This window comes from Danio rerio, chromosome 1, assembly GCF_052040795.2.
Source record: "Danio rerio strain M-AB ecotype USA chromosome 1, GRCz13ab, whole genome shotgun sequence".
In the NCBI taxonomy this organism is placed as follows: Eukaryota; Metazoa; Chordata; class Actinopteri; order Cypriniformes; family Danionidae; genus Danio; species Danio rerio.
Genome location: NC_141021.1, coordinates 46,991,687 through 47,010,015, shown reverse-complemented (window position 1 = coordinate 47,010,015; position 18,329 = coordinate 46,991,687). Strand labels below are relative to the sequence as shown.

At 34.3% G+C, this 18,329-nt stretch overlaps 2 protein-coding genes across 5 annotated transcripts in view; one reads left to right on the top strand and one right to left on the bottom strand.

Annotated features, from left to right (window-relative positions):
- si:dkey-28b4.8 overlaps window positions 1–8,055 on the top strand; it is a 50,676-nt gene extending 42,621 nt beyond the window's left edge. For all 3 annotated transcript variants that reach the window (XM_087237556.1, XM_087237555.1, XM_087237557.1), the window contains 2 exons: window positions 1,386–1,503; window positions 6,020–8,055. In XM_087237556.1, coding sequence (XP_087093682.1) covers window positions 1,386–1,503; window positions 6,020–6,307 — 406 coding nt within the window. In that variant the 3' untranslated portion in view covers window positions 6,308–8,055. The remainder of the gene's footprint in view (window positions 1–1,385; window positions 1,504–6,019) is intronic.
- Window positions 8,056–8,111: 56 nt separating this feature from the next.
- Window positions 8,112–12,562, bottom strand: LOC147837482 (uncharacterized). Of its 2 annotated transcripts, none has more exons than XM_087237563.1 (5): window positions 11,739–12,562; window positions 9,815–9,972; window positions 9,677–9,736; window positions 9,133–9,219; window positions 8,112–9,054 (listed from the first exon to the last, which is right to left on the bottom strand). In XM_087237563.1, coding segments are annotated over exons 1-5 (471 nt in total). In that variant the 5' UTR covers window positions 11,740–12,562; the 3' UTR covers window positions 8,112–8,889. The 2 variants fall into 2 exon arrangements, with proteins under 2 accessions (XP_087093689.1, XP_087093690.1); XM_087237564.1 differs by lacking the exon at window positions 11,739–12,562 and adding an exon at window positions 10,588–11,245.
- Between the last annotated feature and the right edge of the window lie 5,767 nt (window positions 12,563–18,329).

Below are 18,329 nucleotides of genomic sequence, written 5' to 3'. Positions count from 1 at the left end.
AGACAGCTTGTTTATTTTTTCCCTAATTTCTGTTTAATGGAAAGAAAAAAATTTCAACACATTTCTAAATATAATAGTTTTAATAACTCATTTCTAATAACTGATTTATTTAATCTTTGCCATGATGACAGTAAATAATATTTGATTAGATATTTTTCAATACACTTCTACACAGATTAAAGTGACATTTAAAGGCTTAACTAGATTAATTAGTTTAACTAGGTAGGTAAGGGTAATTAGGCAAGTTATTGTATAACGATGGTTTTTTCTTTAGATTATCGAGAAAAAATATAGCTTAAAGGGGCTAAAAGGGGCTAATAATTTTGTCCCTAAAACAGTGTTTTAAAAATTAAAAACTGCTTTTATTCTAGCCGAAATAAAACAAATAAGACTTTCTCCAGAAGAAAAAATGTTATCAGGCATACTGTGAAAATGTTCTTGCTCTGTTAAACATCATTTGGAAAATATTTTTAAAAGAAATACATTTGAAGGGGGCTAATAATTCTGACTTCAACTTCTTCCTGGCCGCAAAAGTTAACAGGCAGAATAGTTGTTGTTCATACTGCAAGGAAAACCCAGGAGAAGGGACAGAGGATCTATATCTATGTCCAGACCAAAAATGTTGTTTATTTGTGCTATGACTCTGCACCAATAGGCCTGAATAATCTGAAAGTCCCATATGCAAAGAATATAATGCCCTATATTTGACTTGCATTTAAGGCATAGAGGTGAGCGGGTTGCATTGAATTTGTGTCTTAATTGAGGTGTGATATGAATTCTATGAAGGATCCTGAGTTGAATGGCTCTGGCCCTATTGCAAATATACTGCAGTTGTTAATCATAGTTTAACATTTAATAATGCACTATTAAAATCCAGTGTTGTTAACATGCACTGTGTAAACTGTGAACGTTTACAAAGGTGAATAAATACTGTAATATATTGTTCATTATTTATTTATGCTTGTAAACACATTAACTATCATTAAATAATGGAACCTTGTTGTAAAATGTTACTGTATTATGCATATATCATCTTTAAATGTTTCTCTTTTATTTTTGAAATTGTTACTGCATTTATTTGAGCGAAAATACAATATAAAAATAATACAGTGAAGTAATTTCAAATTTAATTGTGATGTTTTCAGTTTCATTATATTTTAAAATCACATTTATTGTACTGATGCGTTCACACTAGACTGCTGAAATTAATTCAGAGAGAGCTGTGAAGCATACAAATGTGCATTTTAAAACAATAATAATAATTTTGAAAGAGTCAGGTCTGTTCAGCAGGTGATCATAGATTTCTCTGATTGTTTTGTTTGTTTGTGTGTGTGTGTGTGTGTGTGTGTGTGTGTGTGTGTGTGTGTGTGTGTGTGTGTTTTTAGTCTGTCTGAAAATCAGTCTCTGCTGAAGATGCCGCCATGGTCGAACCCGTGGCTGGTGGGCGCGATCTGTCTCTCCATGGCCCTGCACTTCCTTATCCTATATGTAGACCCTCTTCCTGTAAGTATTCATCTGTGTGTGACAAATATATGAAGGATGATGAAGGTGAACCTCCGGAAAATGCTTGTTTTTAATCAAAGAGGAATGTCAGAGTCTGACAGGTTAGACTTGTGCCTGCCCGTCTGTCGATGCTCGTCATAGTGATGCAATAAAAAGCTGGCTGATAAATGTACTCTAGGAAATGATACATTTTTACTGTTCTTTTCACTCACGTGTAAAGGAAATGGCAGAAGAAAGGAAAACCCAATGTCATCACACTTTAGGGAATATTTGTGATGTCTTCAGTAGAGTTGAGCAATGCTTGAAAAAATGATGCCATCCTTAAGAATGGAAAATGTGCTATGTATTATTTAAAAAATATATATTCCTTATTTTTAACAAAACTTTTTATTTGCTAAAATATAAATAAATGACACTAATGTTGTGTAATATTATTGCAATTAAAAACAGCTTAATTATTTTATATTGATGTTTTTAATAAATATAAATTCAGTTGAATTCAGTTATTAGCCCCCTGTTTATTTATCTTTTTCCACTTTTTGTTTAAGGGAGAGTAGACTATTTTCAACACATTTCTGAACATAATAGTTTTAATAAATTATCTCTAATAACTGATTTATTCTATTTTTGCAATGATGATAGTAAATAACATTTTACTAGATATTTTTCAAGACACTTCTACACAGCTTAAAACGACATTTAAAGGCTTAACTAGGTTAATTAGGTAAACTAGGCAGATTAGGGTAATTAGGTAAGTTATTGTATAATGATGGTTTGTTCTGTAGACTATTGAAAAATATAGCTTAAAGGGGGCAATCATTTTGACTTTAAAACGGTTATAAAAAAAATTTAAACTGCTTTTATTCTAGCCAAAATAAAACAAATAAGACTTTCTCCAGAAGAAAAAATATTATCAGACATACTGTGAAAATTTCCTTGCTCTGTTATTTAGTAAATATTTAAAAAAGGGAAAAAAGGGGGAGCTAATAATTCTATATATTATGTATATATTATATGTATTAATTGTTTTTTATTTATTAATAATTTATTAAATATTATTTTATTAATAAAAATTATATATATATAATTTTTGTACTAATATACATTTAATTTTAAAGTCAAAGTCAGCTTTGTTCAATTTAATGCATCTTTGGACAATACATTAATTATAAATTATTTTTTTAAGCAAACTTTTATAATGATTGTGTATCATGCCTTCTATTAAGAGAATAAGGACAACTCTTTTAGATCATGTGCTGTGCATGCAAACTGTTTTTCCCATCCTTAAAATAGCAAAAGTAGATTCAGAGACGGCAATTGCAGAGATGGGCACTTGCAGCAAGTGCTTTAGACAATGTGCTTAGATTATTAAACTGCAGCCTAATTAGACTAACTAATTACAATAAAAATGTTGTATTATTTAATCAGACACGTCTGAAGCATCTGTGCACACAGATAGTCCCTGTAGTACACCACTGTTATTTTGGTTAAGTACTCGCACATGACTAAGGATTGAACAAATTAAACACTTGTGTATGATGTCACTACTTTGTAGTTTACACTGAGCCAATAATGATCTCATTTATCAAAGTTTGCATTTTCAGGCCCTCAAAACTGCCATTGTTGAGCCAAAATGTAAAAAGTCTTTTTTTCTGTTGAAAAGTGTTGTGTGAATGCCCTTATAGTCGTGTTTTGTTTATGAACAAGTTCTTCTTTAGTTCACCCAAACATGCATATTCTGCTGTCTTTTACTCATCCCCCACTTCTAAACATGTTTGAGTTTCTTTGTTCCATTCAACACAAAGAAGATATTTTGAAGAATGTTGTAAACTAGTGACTTTTATAGTTATAGTATTTTATAGTATTTTTTTACTACTGATATCAAAGATACAACTAATAAGATACAAAAAAATTAGGGCTGCTCGATTATGGGAAACATCATGATCCCGATTATTTTGGTCATAATTGTAATCATTCTTGCTGCTGGAAGGGCATCCATTGCATAAAACATATGCCAGAATAATTGGCGGTTCATTCCGCTGTGGCAACCCTTGATAATAAGGGACCAAGCATCTTCACTGTAAGAAAAAAAATATTTCAAGAGTTCACACTTAGCTGCTGATTAATTATAAAGCTTGTTTGACATGCTGTCCTGGGAGAGAGCCCTGAGCTCATAAGATCCTTATGTCCCGAGCTCCCTCCCATTTGCAAGGCGAGAGGGGAGTTCGAGCTCAGGTAAACTCAGTAAACTCCACACCAAAACATTGGCTGGCTTGATAAAGGACTAGAACCAGTGACGTTCTTGCTGTGAGGCAACAGTGCTAACCACTAGGCCACCGTGCCACCCATCTAGAAAAGTGGTAGGAGTAGGGATGGAAGGGGGGATTCTTTAAAACGAAGATGGCCGTGATATGCAACTTAGGGTATTCATATTGGCTTAGGAATTGCCTGGTTGGTGAATCATAACTTGAAAAATGCAGGGCCAGCTGCAAGCAATCATAAGCTCGTGATCTTCTCGAAATTTGTTTATAAATAAACTTCACTTTGAAGCTACTGTACATAAGTGCTTCAGTCAAGAGCAGTGAGTGATTTTGTCCTTTTGTTGTTTGATTAAAATTGCTAAAAACAGTCGGCAGCAGAAATATAGCGCACTGTCACTTTAAGATCCTCGCAATTCTGATTTAAATGTCTTTTCCTTCTCAACTCTTTAAATCTGTTTAACAAACAAGGGTTAATGTGAATAATCACTAAACATCGCGTTGCATATATTTGATCATTAAAGCGCTCAGCTTAAGATGACTTTGGATGACACACACATACACACACACACACAACAACAGCATGCTTCCTCTTTAGTGCTCGAATGCAAAAGTCACATCCCATGCTTTTACTAATTTTCACGTGAAACTAAGCATTTCATTGACATAAGTGCTGGAAAGGGGGACAGGATATGAGGCAATAATCATTTTACCTTCATTAAGTTTTTACCGTAATCGCTGGAGGCCAAGAAAAACAAAATCGAAACTGAATTCTATACAGGGGTTGCAACCACATGAGGGTGTGTAAACATTCATTCATGCATTCTTTTTCCTTTTCACACACAAACATTCATTCATTTTCCTTCAGCTTAGTCCCTTTATTCATCAGGGGTCGCCACAGCAGAATGAACCAACTATTCCAGCATATGTTTTACATAGCGAATGCCCTTCCAGCTCTAACCCAGTACTTGGAAACACAGATACACACTCTCATTCACACACATTTATTCATTCATTTTCCTTTGACTTGGTCCCTTTATTCATCAGGGGGTCACCACAGTGGAATGAACTGCCAACTATTCCAGCCTATGTATTACACAGCAATTACCCTTCCAGCCGCAACCCAGTACTGGAAAACATCCATACACACTCATTCACACACATACATTCATTAATTCCTTTTCCTTCAGCTTAATCCCGTTATTCATCAGGGGTTACCACAGCGGAATGAACTGCCAACTTATCCAGGATATGTTTTACACAGCAGATGCCCTTCCAGATGCAACCCAGTGCTAGGAAACACCCATACACACTCGCATTCACACACATACATACATTCATTTTCCTTCGGCTTAGTCCCTTTATTCATCAGGGGTTGCCACAGCAGAATGAACCGCCAACTATTCCAGCATATGTTTTACATAAGGCATGCCCTTCCAGCTCCAACCCAGTACTAGGAAACACCCATACACACTCACATTCACACACACACACACACATTTTTTCATTCATTTTCCTTCGACTTAGTCCCTTTATTCATCAAGGGTCGCCAAAGTTAAATGAACCATCAACTATTCCAGCATACAGTATGTATTACACAGCGGTTGCCCTTCCAGCCACAACCCAGTACTGGGAAACATTCATACACACTCATTTACACACATACATTCATTCATTTTTTTTCCTTCAGCTTAGTCCCTTATTCATCAGGGGTCGCCACAGAGGAATGAACAGCTAACTTATCCAGCATATGTTTTGCACAGCGGATGCCCTTCCGGCTCCAACCCAGTACTAGGAAACACCCATACACACTCACATTCACACACATACAATCACTGTGTCACCCTGTTGTGTAAACAAAGACAAGATATTCAATTTTGGGTTATCGATCCCTCTTTTTTTTGCTAAATTTGCAAATATGATCTCTGCATTTAGTTACAAAAAACAGCTCACATTCCTGATTTTCAGCCGAGTGTGTTTTGGGACTCGGTCCCACACACATGTGGTCAGAAGCATTTTTCTGAAATTACGCAACGCAGCTTTCAGTCCTTTTCTGGCATTCCAGTTCACCGATTCAGTTTTTCTCATAAATTTGATTAGATCAAACAATAATCTGGCTCCTGTAGCTACTGGCATCTTTAAAGCATCTCTTGCAGTGTTCCTAGGAAGAATAAAAGGCAATTAGCATGAGTAAAAGATGACAGGACTTTCGTTTTTAGGTGAACCTTTCCTGTAACCATTACTGTTTGTTTCTGCAGGTCATATTTCAGATCCGACCTCTGTCTTGGCCTCAGTGGGTAGTTGTCCTGAAGATGTCTCTGCCTGTGATTTTGATGGACGAAGCCCTGAAGTTCTTGGCAAGGAACTACATTGAGCCTGGCAATGACCTGCAGCTGGATGAGGACAGGGGTCCCGCTGGAGGGGTCGTCGGCAAACTGCAGAGTGCATTTAGAGGCATTTCGTGGTCGTTCGTCCTCATCTCCGCCCCGTTGCTGGTCTGGATCTTCAGCCTGGACTCAGACATTACTAACATCTTCTGGGATTAGAAGGAAGGAGTGTGTATGTGTGTGTGAGTATGTTTGTAAGTGTGAGTTTGTCTTAGTCAGAGAAAAAAAAAAAGAGGCAGAAGCAGTGAACCGATTTGGGCGCAAAGCTTAGGACAAGGACAATCACAGAGAAGGAATGATGGGGAAAGTTAGCGGCCGATGGTGGGAGAACTTTAAATTAGTCATTGAAAAACAGCATGAGCGATTACTTCAGCCTTCCTCATGTGTGTCTCCGGTTTTGCATTGCTTTTTTATTATTTATTTATTTTTTAAAATACGTTGGAATTACACATGCATCCGCATTTGTTTTAGCCTGGATGTTTAAAAACTTTGGTAATTTACTGGTTATATTGTTGTTTTTTTTAACATGGAGTTTCTGTATTAGGATCAACACATTAGTTATTATCTATTGGGACTTTGTTTGAGGATGGCGTTGACACAGAAATGACTCTTTCTGTTAAGCAAATATAGCTGTGAGGACCCAAAGGCACTACAGAGACTCATTTTTCGTGATAAACAGCTTTTTTTTACCACACACAGCCACATATTTCATTTTTTTAAACATATTTTTTGTTTGTAAGAAGCCCCTAAAATATTTAAAATAAATGTATAAGGGTTATTTTAACGTGATTGATTTGTTTAAAATAACCTCACTTGGGGAACTTGGGTGCTTGGGGAAAAATGCACACATTAGTAGCAGTAGTCAGTCGTCACTCACATTATCAGGCGTTTTCTATTCATTATTTGTTTGATACTCAAACTATTAAGTCCATCATTTACAGTTATGTCTTCATTTGATATGGATGGTGCGCGTCGTATCCGGAGCACTTCGCCATTAATGAAAACAGTCACTACTTAGCAATACGTCAAACAAACGAAATACTATGACTTTATTTTGGCATGCAAGCTTAATTCCGACTAGCATGTGCCATCACTTAATTCGTTCCCCTTTTTTTACGAGGTTGAGGTTTTCAAACGCTAGCGTTTGCGTTGAATCATTACTTTCGAAATCACAAATAGGGGTTTTCTGAAGTATTTTCAAGGTGACTGCTTTTGTGCCTGTGTGGCGGGGAGCTTTAATTTCTGCCTTTGTCTTTTTTTAGTTGTAAAACCGATCGGTTAATAGTCAAAAGGGGCCATTTATTGCTTGTTAAACGGTGTAGTTCACCCAAAAATAAACATTCTGCATTTAATTACTCACCCTCATGTCATTCATTCAGGTCTTACAGGTTTGGAACAGCATGATGATGTGTAATTAAGAACTGAATTACTTTCCTTTTTAAGACCAAGCACCATATTAAGACCAAACACCATATTTTAAGATGAATGGAATGGAATAATGATGGAATGGATGCTGAAAATCTGCTTTTTTAAAATAGTTTAAGGGTTCAATTGAGGATCAATTAGAAATATGGAGTGATTAAGCTATATTTCTAACTGCGGTTAAGTTCAGAGAGAAAGGAAATGTTCATAACCTCTTTATTTTCTGTCTTTACCCTCTTAGTCTTTGATTCCCTGGCTTTATTTTCATGTTTGCTTATGTTCCCCCAAAAAGGAGCTTTATAACCGAACGATAATCGATTTGTGTCATTTTTAGATTATATTTATGTCCCGTTTCTTGAACATAACACATTTTGTAGTTTTGTTTTGTTCTGTCGAAGCCGGAATTGTTATTAAATTGCTGTTTCATTAACAGGGAAACGGAAACTGCTTCATGAAATGGGAAAATAAACTTGATTTAAAATTCATTAGCCGTGTGTCTTAAAGTGTTTTAAAACCATTTAATGAGGCAAATGTTTATTTTCAAAAAAACAATTCTTTATTGAAATAAGCATATCAAAATGTATAAAAAACTAACCCGTGATGAACTGCGGTTGTAAATCTTACATTTTCTTTCCCCAACTTTTTAAATTTGGTTCATACCAAAGGAAATAAGGAGCACTAATAACATAACATCATATAAAACATACAATAAATTATAAATATATCATTCATTCATTTTCCTTTGGCTTAGTCCCTTTATTCATCAGGGGTCACCACAGTGGAATGAACCGCCAACTCATCCAGCATTTGTTATACACAGTGGATGCCCTTCCAGCTGTAACCCAGTACTAGGAAACACTCATAAACTCTCTGTTTCACACTCATACACTACGGCCAGTTTAGCTTATTCAATTCACCTATAGCGCATGTCTTTGGACTTGTGGGGGAAACTGGAGCACCTGGAGGAAAAGGAGAACCTACAACTCCACACAAAAATGCCAACCGACCCAGTCAGAACTTAAACCAGCACTTTCTTGCTGTGAGGCAACAGTGCTAACCACTGCGCCACTGTTCAGCTGATAAATACATAAAAAAACTCAATTTAATTCATACCAGACGTAATGTGAAGTGCACAAACAACATCAAATCATATAAAACAAACACTAAATGATAAATACATCAAAAACTCAATTAAATTCATACCAGAGTTAATGTCAGGTGCGCAAATAACATCATATCATATACAATAAACGATAAATAGAAATGTAAAACAAGCAAATACAAAAATGACAACATATTCCAGACATTTCTTCAGCTGTTTAGGACTCTTCAGGGCACACGTGTTGCGTTATATGTAAACAAGCCTCAATGACCTGTCGCACAAAGGCTATAGTTTTATGCCAACTGGAGAGATCTTCAATTTCCGGAGGACACGCGGGTTCGGGTAAATGGCACGAGCTATCGTCTTCTAAGCATCTGAGGATCTACAAGAACAAAACATATGTTATATGACTTAAATTGTGTTGAATTTAGACATCCATCAAGATTAAAGCTGCAATTACCAAGTTATCAATCAGGCCTTGAATTTCTTTCTTGATTTCGCCATCTTTTGGAAACATCACCTCGCATCTATTGTAACTGGCGAGCTTCTGTTTAGAAAAAACAAAAGCAAAACATTTCAGATGCAGGACAATGAACTAAATCCTTCATGTTTGTGTTGGGAAAACATAAAAGAATTAAGTTAGTTTACAAATTTAAATGGAGTGAGCAAAAAACAATTAAGTTTATCCCAAAAAAAAAAAACTCAAACATTGTGTTGTTTCAACTAACTTTAAATATGTTTGAACAAACAGTAAACATTATTTATTTGAGGGTACACTCAAAAAAAATAACATTTACTGTTTGTACAAACTACTAATTTAAAATAAGCTGAAACAACACAATTCCTGAGGGTTTATTTAGCAACAAATCAATAGTTTTACGTTCGATCCACTTACATTTGTACACTAACTTAATTCCTTCCTGTTTCCCCAACACAAATCGCTTCTGTGGAGTCAGCATTTATTACAGTGTACACTAGAATGCCAAAAGTAAAGGTGAACCTACCGTTCTGCATTCATCTTCAGTCGAGATAATGCCACTGCTTGCAGTTGGAATTGGTGCAAACTAATTAACAAATAAAATGCTTTTAGATTTTTAACTCATCACAAAATGACAGTGAAATTAATGATGAGAAACACTTACATGTTCAATAGTCAACATCTCTTTTATCCTGTCAGCCTGCAGCCTTATATTTCTGCAGCTTTCTGAGCTCTTCTTCTCTAAATTGCTGCTTCCGTGTGGCGCGCAGCTCCCAAAACTCACACACAGCCCCAGAAGTACGGTGAAAACCCCTGAATTCACTGTAAAACAAAAGCCATATAGACCATTTCAATGTGGTCATGTCATTGGCCCATGACGATCTTCTGCTTGTTATTAAACTATTTCACAACTGTAACAAGAGCCGATTCAATCATAACTCAATGTTAGAACAGCATATGTCATAACAGTATTTATTAATATGTGGCTATTTTTGGATTGTCGAAAGCTATAGAAATTAAAATTGTAAAGCAGGAAATATGTTGGGACCACTGTTTTTGATTACATCCCTCAAAATGATCAAACAGTCATTTTTTTAAAGTCAACTAATCCCTTTTTTACAGTGTCAGACGATTTTAGCACGTCTGTTTTCAGATAATTACTGTAATTATCACAATATTACATATTTGGTGCTTTATTAAGTCTATAAAATCCACAATTATAGCCTGTATTGAATTTAGAAGACACACTGCAGTCTTGAAGAGCAGATTTATTTTACTGTATGTCATTTGCCAGACACAGAAAAGCTGGAAAAAACTAATATAGTAAAGAGGTTTTGGAAAAAAGTGATTAGTTTACTTTTAGTTTAAAAAGTGGGTACAATTTACATAAGTATAAAGATTTAGTCAACAGTTCCACGTTACAATGGATTTACTTACATTATTTTTGTGAAGTCAACTTGTTGTTTTAAGGCAGTTGGTTTACCCACTTTAAGTAGCAAATCACTTTTTACAGTGTAAGATTTACTTGATTAAATGCTTGCATGAGCAGCAATTTGAGTACATCAGACATCAAGTATTAAGTACAATTAACTTGTTAATATCATCTAAAATTTACTTAATAACACTTCTAAATTATTTAGTTCAAAGTTAATTGATTCCCTATATTATTGGTTATTATATTTGTAGCGTATTTCATGCGTTATTATTGAATAATGATATAATGTTGTATTAATATTATTGATTACACCGTAAAAATGCTGGGGTCTACACAATCGATTTGTGTTGGGACAACATGAATTAATTAAGTTAACTTATTAGTTTTTGCAAATTGAAGTGGATTGAACTTAAAACAATGAAGTTGTCCCCCCAAAAACACAAGAATTATGTTGTTTTAGCTTACTTTATATAAGTATTTTTTTCAAGTGTTTTAAGTGTGTTTTTAATCATTTTTATTATTTTTTAAGTGTTCTTTTAAATGAATCAAGGAAAGATTTGAGTAAGATTTCTTTAATTAAGATTTAAGCAAATAATATTAGTAACAAGTTTAACTTTATTTTATAATATTTTAACTTGCTTTGTGTTATCAATATATAATAAATGGCAATCGACAGTCAACGGTTTTAAATTAAAAAAATTACTTAATATTAGTAGGTTCATTTGCAATGATTAGAAAACATTTAAATATTACAAGCAAACACTAACATTGAACACTTTCCACTCAGTAAAGGTGTAAATATTCACAATTTTACTTACAATGTAAACAAATTCTTGTTGCCTTAAACTTTTAAGCTGAATTAAGTTAACTTTATGAGTCCATTGAACTTATATTATGCTAAACTGACTTAAAACAGCTTGCATGACTTATAAAATTAAGTTTGAACATGATTATATAGTTACAATGAGCTAAAAACATATGCTGTCAGTACTAATCGATCATATCATTTTTTACAGTGTATAGAAGTTGTAGTTTCCCTGAACTTTAATATTACAATTCAAAAACGATGACATTAAATGAATTTTACCACACTAAAAAAGTCATGTAAAACACTATCAGACATATTCACAAGCTCAATCTCCTAAAGTCTTACTTGTATCTCCTTGACTGTGTTCTAGAGATGCGAGGATCACTTCTGCACCAAGGCTTCTGCAAATGCTCCTGAATCTCCATCTTATATATCTTGAGCTTCTGTCCTGTTTCTTCCAGTAATCTGGATTTGAAATTTGAGAGAAAGCTCCTGCAGAGTCATCAGTCGGGTCTGTGTATGTGATTGGATGTGCCTAAATGCCATTGTTATTCATTAGAAATTCGTTCAAACTGATCCCTGTCAGCTCACCGCTTGTCACTTCCTCCAGGGAAACGGAGGTAGCTGTGATGTAATTCTGGTGTAGATTTCCCAGAAGCTGGAGGTCTAGCCACCACTGTCCTACTTGCTGCGTGAACATGGTCGTAGATGATTGAAGGATACTCATTGCTGACTCTTACTTGGTGATTTTTTTTTGTTCATTAATCAGGAAAATTGTCACAATTTATATTTATGGGCTGTTTGACTGTGAGTAACTTTGCAGCTTGCAGGCTAAACCTCATTGGAGTATTATTCTATTGTATTGTTTATCATATAGTATGGGATTATTAGGGTAAGGTGATTAAATAGGCAATCTTATAAGTTAAAGTTACTTCAATTTGGTAAGCAGATATTAGCCATGATCAAAATAATTTTGTGTATTTTTAGATTTTATGGCAAATTACAGTAAAAACCTAAAATAAAAATATAAAATGTATAAATAGAGTCATCTGAAGCACATACAATGAAAATAAAAAATATATCAACAAATAAAAGGGTAAATAATAATGTGGATTGTACAATCAGCATCACACCAAGTGAAGTATATTTATAAACTAGTTTTGAGAGGATCACATGCTTATGATTGACCACAGCTGGTCCTGCATCAGCCATCATATGATTTACCAATCAGACGAATCCAAACAAACATAAATGACCAGATTTTCTTACCTTATCATCTTGGTCTTGAAGAATCCCCCCATCCACCCCTACTCCTCCCCCATTTTCCAAGATTAATCCAGGACAGGTTGGGATGGTAGCTCGGTGGTTAGCACAGTTGCCTCACAGCAAGAAGGCCGCTGCTTTGAGTCCTGACTAGGCCAGTTGGCGTTACTGTGTGGAGTTTGCATGTTCTCCCCGTATTTGTGAGGGTTTCCTCTGGGCACTTTCCCCCCACAGTCCAAAGACATGCTCTATAGGTAAATTGAATAAACCAAATTGTCACAGTATATGAGTGTTTTAGTACTGGGCATTCATTGCATTGGCTTATGCTGGTATAGTTGGCAGTTCAATCTGCAGTGGGAACCCTTAATAATCCCTATTACGGCCGAGCGAATGAATTCAAAGGGAGCTCTCGAGAATCTTATGTGCTATTTACTTAAAAAAAATAGTGGTAACACTATTGCACATATTATTTTTAAGTTTGAAAACTTGATTTTTTTCTAAAAACTACTTACAATTACAAAATTTTGAGTGTTAGATGAGGATTTTAATATTATTAGTGGAATGTGCTTTTATAATTTAAGCAAATCCACCACAATTTACGCATATTTTTTTTTTTTTTTTTTTTTTTAGCAAAAACCACTTAAAAGAATCATGTGAAAATGACTTTGTTTTTTTGAGTGATAGATAAGGATTTTAATATTAGTGGAATGTGCTTTTATAATTTAAGCAAATCAACCACCATTTATCATTAATCACTCATTAATAAAATGTAAAATATATCATTTTTAATGGAATACATACACAATGCATTTTGGCCAAATATCATTTTATTTTATGTTCCACTGATTACAAAATGGTACAAATTGTTAGACGAATCTATTTAAAATTGCAGCAATGTTAAGCTCTGAAAACCTCCTGTATACATGTCCTGGAAAAAAAGCTTTCTTTTGTAGGAATAGTCACGTTTTAGACAAAATCTGACAGAATATGTGTATTGCACAGCATATAAAACCAGTGTAAAAGCTGTATCCTAAAATATGCAATATAATCAACCAACCAATGCAGTAAAAATTCCCAAAAAATTTGTAGTAGTGAATTTGTGTCAGAAACTTATTATAAGTTTGTTTTTGGGTGATTTTAATTTGGGGAAAACTTGTTTAAATTCAGTTCAGAAATTCTAGATTTTCCAAGCCAGCTATGACATTCATCCTCCAAGACAATGCAGAAGTCCTCATGGTTGGTCATCCCTCTGGCTGACAGCAATTCTCTGCAATCCCACATTGTAAAATAAACATTAAATTTATGATTTTGAAATTATGCAATTGTAAATTTTAAATGTTTAAGGTTTAATACAACACATTATGTAAATACATTAAGGAAATAAACCATTTCTTTGTATCTCTGTGAACAGCAATTCTCCAAAATGTTTGAGTAGACATTGCTGACTAACACTACAAGTACACAAGTATTTTGACTAATAATGGACAGGCTGTTTTCAAAATGTATGGTACAAAGAAATACGTTTAAAAAAACAAACCATATTTACAAGGAATAGTGCATTTACCGATGTAGTGTTTGTGTTATGTTTTTGTTTTTTGTATAAATGCAAAAATATGAAAGGCAGTTTTCTGACACTGACATTGCACTTCTGGATGAGCTCTTCCTCTTTTTCATACAAATACACCAGCAACAGAGGATGACATCTCTTATCTCCTCCCTGATTTAATGTGAGGTCTGATGCAACAAAAGTGTAGAAATTAGTAATATTGCCTAATAATAACAATACACAAATAACATGATTAAAAAATACCTGCTGTATGGCACCCATAAATTGCTCCTCTTTTGTGGGAAAATACTATAAACATTTTCTTCATTAATCAGAAAAAATAAGCAAATAAATATTAGTATTTTAATACAGTATTATATATAAGCACAGTTAATTACATTACTTCATCAATGCTGTAAAAGGAACCTTATGAAATGGAAAAACACAAGCTGTGCATAAACCCCATTGAATGGCTATATAGCTTACATACTAGCCTAACCAACAAGTTCACTGTAGTTTGTCCACCCTGCTTAAATGTTGCCTGATCAAACTAGGATCCCGAACAAGCTTGAACAGCATGTGTCTTTCCTGAAAGAGTTTATTTAAGACAAAAAAAAAAGATAAACCGAAAAAAGAAATTGCTCGCTGTTGATCTGCTCTGATCACTGCCGTTGTCGAGATTCATATGCAAACATTTCAATCAAATCCAATTAATTGAGTCAGTTTTCTTAAAATAAACTTGAAGCCATCTTTATACATAATACATAATTTTATTAGCCTAATTGGTTTCTCAAATTAAGCCTAATAATTGCACTGGATTCCTTAAAAAGAAGTTACATTTATCTCTTGATTTTATTAGCAAAGTCTTAATATTTTGTAATAAATCCAGAATATAATTTTATAAGAAATTATGACCATTACTTTTAATGACCACATCTTTTTTTTTAATGAAAATTACAAGCCTCAAGATTCGTTTTTTTACAGAGCTCACTCAGACTCTCCTCTCTCCCGATGAAACGGGAGAGCTCTCTCCCGGGACAGCATGCCAAACATGCTTTATTATCAATTATCAGCTACTGTAGGTGTGAACATTGTGACGGTCGTAGTGTTCCATTACCCGGGTCCACTAGATGGAGGTGTTTCGTGATCTGCTATTCTTTTTGGAGTGTTGAATTGTTTTATTAAACAACAGCAAATATACAATTTAAACATGACATCCAAAAAATACAAATGTAACTAATAGCATAAAATAAACTAAAAAATAATTTCCATAAATTAAACAAATAAAAAGATATTTTAACATAGAGATCTTTACAATGATAATATTTTAACCTAACCAATTGACAGCAAGAATACTGACCAATTAACTTTAGTTCTTTTGCCACAATAATTGTATTTTTAAATTTTTCGCTCTTAGTATATTTGAGCGATTCTTTATACAAATGAAAATCCAAAGACGTTATTTTTTATTTAGTTTCAAACAATTTATCCGTGGAATTTTTATTGAATCTTTTGGTTTTGTTCGATAAATTTCATGTTCATGAATGCAGGTTAAATAACACTAAACCTTGTTTGAAGGTTGCTTTTTAAACTGGTGCGGTGTTTTGCCGTGATTACGTTTGGATCAGGTGCGGAGTGTTACCTGTATTGTGCGTTTGGATGAAGACCAAGAGAACAGGACTGCGGGCGTTCATCCTTCCCTCTTCAGCTTTGGAGTTTTTTTTTCTTCTTCTTCTTCTTTTTATCTTTCTTTCTTTCTTTCTTCTCGTTTCTTTTTTTCTCTCTTTCTTTCTTTCTTTCTTTCCTCTTTCTTTATATTTATGTATCATTTTACTTAATTTTTGATTAAATATATTTAAGTTGATTTGATTTTGTGGTTTGGATCTTGATTTGGTTTTGTTACTACTATCTCGAGCCGGGAGGTTGTAACAAACATAGAAAAGGAAGAGAATGCATTTGCTGGCACAAGGAGTCCGTCTATATCTGACTCTTAAACATGTTAGACATATTTCCTAAATGATTTATTAAACTGGTTGGTTGAACCCCTAGAAAGTCTCATTTTTTCCAATTTCATAAGAAAGATGACATCACTGTGTTGGAGATGGAGGTTAATAGCCTACTTCCACATAAGCAATATTAGTCACTAGGAGCCAAAATACAATGTTGCCAATTCTGTAATCCAATATGTGACCACAAAACCAGTCGCCTGTTCAGTTGTTGAAATGAAGTGTTAACGATGCATATTACTAATCAAATATTAAATTTTTATTAATTTACAGTTGGAAGTTTACAAAAAATATTCATGAAACATCTTTACTTCAAATTACATGGATATACACACATATTGCTCAACATAAACGAGAAGTCACTGATTATCTTTAGAAATAGAAAGACAATACATTTAAATTCATGTAAAGTTGGAAAAATTTACAAACTACAAAATATCGAAAAAAATTTATATACATTTTTTGTTTCTCTTAAATTTTGCTGTTGAATTTTTTTTTACACAGCGCATGCCCTTCCAGCTCCAACCCAGTTCTGGGAAACATCCATACAAGCTCTCTCACACACCAACATTCATTAATTCATTTTCTTCGGGTCAGTCCCTTTATTCATCAGGGGTCGCCACGGGGGAATGAACCTCTAACTTATCCAGCATATGTTTTACTCAGCCGATGCCCTTCCAGCTGCAACCCATCACTGGGAAACATACACTCTCATTCACACACATACACTACGGACAATGTTAGCTTACCCAATTCACCAGTACCGCATGTCTTTGGACTTGTGGGGGAAACCAGCACCTAACCCACGCGGATGCGGGGAGAACAGGTAAACACCACACAGAAATTACAACTGACCCAGGCGAGGCTCAAACTAGCGACCTTGTTGCTGTGAGGCGACAGGACTATCTACTGCACCACCGCATCGCCATAAATATACACACACAGTTGAAGTCAGAATTATTAAACCCCCTTTAAACACTTTTCTTTTTTAAATATTTACCAAATGCGGTTTAAGAGAGCAAGGACATTTTCACAGTGTGTCTAAAATGTTTTTTCTTCTGGAGAAAGACTTTTTTGTTTTATTTCGGCAAGAATAAAAGCAGTTTTTTTAAACACCATTTTAAGGACAAAACTATTATCCACTTTAATCCATAATTTCGATAGTTTACAGAGCAAACCATCGTTATAAAATAACTTGCCTAATTACCCTAACCTGCCTAGTTAACCTAGTCAAATATTATTTACTGTCATCATGGCAAAGATAAAATAAATCAGTTATTAGAAATTAGTTTTTAAAACTATTATGTTTAGAAATGTGATGAAAAAAATCTTCTCTTCATTAAACGGAAATTGGAGACAAAAAATAAACAAGGGGCGAATAATTCTGACTTTAACTGTATTTGTGTGTGTGAGGGGGGGTGTATATTTATTTATATATATGTCGGCTTATATCAAACAAATCCAGTGAAGTTTTTTATTTTATTAAATTGACATGATTAATAATTGATTTTTAATAATAGGTGAATTTTCCCGTATGATCCTCCTGATGCATGCAGAGTTGCTGTCTCGTGCATTCCGCGTGAATACAAGTGATTCGTGCTCTGTCATCACGAGTTGCTTCAGTCATATTGTGAAGTGGAAATGTGCAATGGATTGGTCTAAAAGAAGGAAGATCATGTCCCGCCCTGCAGAGTTTATTACAAAAAAAAAAAAACATTTGTTTTCATTGTGACAATTTTAAATCCCTGCCATTAGATTTGGTTAAAGTTGATTTATTGTTCCAGATTAACATTTATTTCACAAAACAAAACTCTTTACAAAAGTCAGTGGTCAGTTTTTGTGCTACCACATTTGCGGTGTGTTTTTTGTTTTGTGGTAAAAAAATGGTTTAGCTTACTAATTTCTGCACGGGTCAGCCTGACTCACATGCGGCAGGCAGTAAAATCTTTCCGTAGAATTTTGCTCCAGTGTGAAGGAAACCCCCGTATATCCCACAGGGTTGGTGGTGTAGGCCCCCACCTCTTTGAGGTCCCGTTGAAGGAAAAAAAATTCTCAAAGCATATAAGGCTAAAACTTGCTTTAATAAATATTTTAACGGTAACACTTTATTTTGATTGTCTA

Excerpts from the sequence above, each read along its gene's own strand:
- LOC147837482 (XM_087237563.1), bottom strand. Across the intron at positions 9,737-9,814 it reads AGATGTTGACTATTGAACAT|TTTGCACCAATTCCAACTGC; the intron begins GTAAGTGTTTCT and ends TTTGTTAATTAG. Across the intron at positions 9,220-9,676 it reads CTGAAGATGAATGCAGAACG|AAGCTCGCCAGTTACAATAG; the intron begins GTAGGTTCACCT and ends TTTTCTAAACAG.